Source organism: Nicotiana tabacum, chromosome 8 (genome assembly GCF_000715075.1).
Source record: "Nicotiana tabacum cultivar K326 chromosome 8, ASM71507v2, whole genome shotgun sequence".
Lineage (NCBI taxonomy): Eukaryota > Viridiplantae > Streptophyta > Magnoliopsida > Solanales > Solanaceae > Nicotiana > Nicotiana tabacum.
Window position 1 is genome coordinate 178,920,059 of NC_134087.1, and position 4,176 is coordinate 178,924,234.

At 35.4% G+C, this 4,176-nt stretch overlaps 1 protein-coding gene across 1 annotated transcript; it reads right to left on the reverse strand.

Annotated features, from left to right (window-relative positions):
- Nucleotides 1–1,118: 1,118 nt before the first annotated feature.
- LOC107773312 (uncharacterized) lies at nt 1,119–3,195 on the reverse strand. Its single transcript, XM_075220707.1, has 3 exons — nt 2,937–3,195; nt 1,620–1,700; nt 1,119–1,500 (listed from the first exon to the last, which is right to left on the reverse strand). Exons 1-3 carry the CDS (start codon nt 3,193–3,195, stop codon nt 1,298–1,300), a joined length of 543 nt encoding a protein of 180 aa, XP_075076808.1. The 3' UTR covers nt 1,119–1,297.
- Nucleotides 3,196–4,176: the final 981 nt, after the last annotated feature.

Genomic DNA, 4,176 nt, shown 5'->3' on the forward strand with positions numbered 1-4,176 from the left:
TGAGTGTTTCACCGAATGTTTTGACTAATACTTATTCAATCTCCTGCTTAGTCAAATCGTTGCCCTTTACGCCTGTTGTGAATGCAGTCACTTGATCTCGTGGGTCTATTGTTCCATCGTATTTTGGAATATCAAGCATTTTGAATTTCTTTGGAATTGGAAGGGGAGCAACATTTGGCTTCCAAGGTTGTTGAGAATATTTATCCATATCTACCTCTTTGATTACGGGCGATACCCCGAGTATTTGCTCTATGCGGTCACTTTGCTCCTTGAGCTGTTTCTGCAATGTTAGTACTAAATTTTGCAAATCTGAATTAACTAAATTACCTGGTTCTCCCTCTTGCGATTCACTGGGGGTTCCACCGCTACCTGAATTAACAAGCCCGGAACGAGGGTTCACCAGAGTGTTGTTATTTGGAGTAGGTGTGGGTGGTCCAGCAGGTAACTTGCTAACCAAGGCCTGAACGACTTTATTGACCTGTGCGGTAATAAGTTTTTGCAAAGCCTCATCCATAGCTTCAACATTTTCGAATTGAGCCTGTCCATCTGTATGAGATCCATCAGGAGTGCCTTCACGAGATCGCCGAGGAGAGCCTCGTGGAGAAATAATCAGTGCGTTATTATCCTCAGGGTCTCTCTGAAGTTGTTGGTTTGTTTGGTTTTCTTCGTTTCCTTGAATGTTGTCATTGTTGTTCGACATAGTTGATGCAACAAGGAAAGTTAAGCGAAAAGAAAATACATTATCAGATTCCCGGTAACGGAATCAATTTGTTTAACTAAAAAATGGAATTTTAGTCAAAGCTAGAATTTAGAAGAACACGGGTTACTGATAATTGAAAGAATATGTAAAAGAGAGTAATTTGGATAACAAGAATATAATCAGGAGAAAAATAAGTAAACCAAAGTATATTCCAATTGTGTTTTGTGTCCCTACAATTGATCAATTATCTCCCTTTTATAACTATTTGGGAGATATGCGTTTTGCCCTTGTCTTAATAAGGTTATTATGAGTAATTAAAGACATTGAATGCTACGTTAAACAATCATTGTATTTAATACAAATTCTCTAACGTATTTAGTACTTAATGCTCATTAAATACTGTATTTGTACTCCCATATATTGTCAGATTCATTCCCCTTGATTCCCTTACCTAAATGACTTAAATAGATACGGGTGCCGAGTCTTTTGACTATCTGCCCATGTCTCTTCCTTTGCCTTTGCTCATATCTGTTGCAACTCACGTCTCTTTGCCAGTTGTAACTCTGTGACTAGTCTACGTGTTTTGACATGTCATCTTTATTCCACTTTAATATGTAAATTCAATTTTTCCCAATTCACAGTAACCAACAAATTGTCGAGATAACGAGTGCCCATCATGAAGACTCTCAGGACATATTCAGGTGTTTGATATGCAAATGAATCAACCTCAACTCTATTTTCAGAACCTAACTTCAGCTCCCTGCTTTCCAGCATCTCTGCCCCATCTAGCAATCTCAGAGCTTACTACGTACAATGGTATTCGTACTTGAATTAATACGAGTGATTTCCTTGATGCATGATTCATCTTGTTTCTTTTGACACTCAGTTTCCATTTCACGAACTGTGTCAGAGTAAATACATGATTCGTCTTGTTTCTTTTGACACTTAGTTTCCATTTCACGAACTGTGTCAAAGTAAATTTTGGTAACTGCCTTCCCACCTGTACATGAGAATATAGCTTACAACAACAACAACAACAACAACATAGCTAGTGTGAACCCATAACTGAGGTCTAGGGAGGGTGGAGCATACACAAACCTTAACCCTATCTTTGTAGGGTAGAGAGATTGTTTCTAATAGAAACTCGACTCAAGAAAAATATTTTTCAAAGCATATTTGAAACATACAAGAGAAAAAAACTATAATAAAAATGGGGCTCGAAGAGACTCGAACACTCGGTGCAAATAAAAAAAAATGATAAAAATAATGTAGAAAATAAGTAATGACAGCAAAAAAACATGAGAATATAGCTTACAGGACTTTGATTCAACATTATTCTCTGTTTCTCCAGAATCTCACCCTGAGTTTTATGTAACCAATTCATTAGATGATGACACGTTTTCATTTTTCCCAATATCATTTTAGAGTTTGCTATTTACTTTAATTTCAAGTGCATCCAATTGAAAATATCCTCTTGCAAAAATGCAGGATAAGGCTGCGTACGATAGACCTTTGTAGTCCGGCCCTTCCCCGGATCTCGCGTATAGCGAGAGCTTAGTGCACCGGACTTTCCTTTTCTTTTTCAAGTGCATGCAATTATCTGATCAATTGAGTTGCTAACACAACCCATGGTGGCTGTAATTGCATATTCATGCTCAAGATCTTTAATGACACACCTAGCAATTATCTTTTTTTTGAAATATCTATAATTCGAATCCAAGTTAAATCTACAAATAAACACTATTTACCACATACCGATGTTCAAGTCAGTTTGGGCGCCTAGATTATTCCACGGCATACCTGCTACCTTTTTGTTAATACATACTCCATTTTGTCTCATTTTACCCTTATCTATTTATTAGGAAGTAAAGAATTCTTTGCTTATAAAATTTTCAAATATTTTCTATTTAATTATAAAACTTGTACTGAGACTAGTTCCTTTTTTTGTGTGTGTGTGGGTGGAGGAGCATGAGCTATTTTCAATTATGAATTATACATGAAGTAAAAAAGCTAATAATCCTTATAATGATTCTTAAGAGGGAAAAAGGAGGAAGATAAGTTGTTACAGGTGGGTGATTTGGGAAAATAATTTGCCCACAACATTTTTCACATCAGTCCACATTAATCTATATCTATTTCATTATAAACATACAGTGATCAATTCGAACAAACAACCGCAAAATCAAAAGACCTAAGTTCGTCTTCTTCGTCGAACAATCAGTTCAAGTTTCGAAGATGTTGGCTGCTTCTTTGACGGCAAAAACGGAAGCATTTTTGATGAATTTTGTGCTGAAACTAACGATCTTAGCCCGACCTTCATCATCGGGTATGTACTGATCCAGCTTCTGTATGCCGTTAACTCTAATGACGTCGTCGATCTTTCTAACGGCAACTACACTGTAATAATAGGTAGTATTATACACCTTCTTCACCGGATCCGGTGTGTATCCTTTCAACGTTTCTTTACCGGAATTAATGAAGTCCCAAATTCCCATTTTTTCCCTTGCTGCTTCCCTCGAAAAGTAGGGAAGATTAGAAAATGGTACTATTGCACTGACTTTTGTTCTTTTAGTGGGCCCTTTTAGTCATTTTCGCTAATAAAGGTAAAAATAGTCGGGCTAGCCAGTTTTCGGACTGATCATTCAAAAATAACTAGCGTTTGTAAAGTTATTAAAAAATAGTCATTATTTTGCTGCAATACAGAAAATTCCAACATAATATACTGGAGATCGGTATACCTGTGTATCAACTTCCAATATATTATATTGGAACTCCAACACGCGGAAAGTTCCAGCTAGGGGCGTTCAGAAAAACCAGAAAAACCGAACCAAACCGACCTAAAAAACCAATACTTTTTAGGTTTGGTTTGGTTTTGATTTTAAATTTTAAAAACCTATCAAAATTAGTTTGGTTTGGTTTTAATAAAAAAATAACCGAACCAAACCGACTATATATATATATATAAAGTTTCTAAAATTTTATGGTACATATTAGTCATTTATATTTTTAGTCTAGTTCTTTGCTATTATAATTATCTAATTCTTTGCATTTACATTCTAGTTTGATTGGTAGTTTTCTTTTGCTAAGTACAAGAATTTATTTCATGTTAAAAATACTCGATTTTTAATTGAGTACTTAAATTATTCATCACTATTTTATTTTATTACCATCAATATATATGGGTAAATAACAGATTTCTCAAAAAGCAATTGATTTGAGAGTGTTACGTTGAAAATGTAGTCGCCGGAATATGCGTTTGGTAGTGCATGTCTCATATTTAAGAAAACATCCGATAAATAACCGAAAAAACTGAAAAACCAACAAAAAACGAATCGATAAAAAACCGACTTAATTGGTTTGTTTTTTTTGGGAAAACCCGATCTAAACCGAACCATGAACACCCCTAGTTCCAGCATAATATACTGGAGATTAGAGCACATGTGTATGAACTTCCAACATATTATGCCGGATCAGTA

Coding starts and splice junctions, on each gene's coding strand:
- LOC107773312 (XM_075220707.1), bottom strand. CDS start 3,195: ATGGGAATTTGGGACTTCATTAATTCCGGTAAAGAAACGTTGAAAGGA. Junction 1,701..2,936: donor CGTCAAAGAAGCAGCCAACA/TCTTCGAAACTT, acceptor TCTCATGTACAG/GTGGGAAGGCAGTTACCAAA. Junction 1,501..1,619: donor AAAGAAACAAGACGAATCAT/GTATTTACTCTG, acceptor GTACGTAGTAAG/CTCTGAGATTGCTAGATGGG.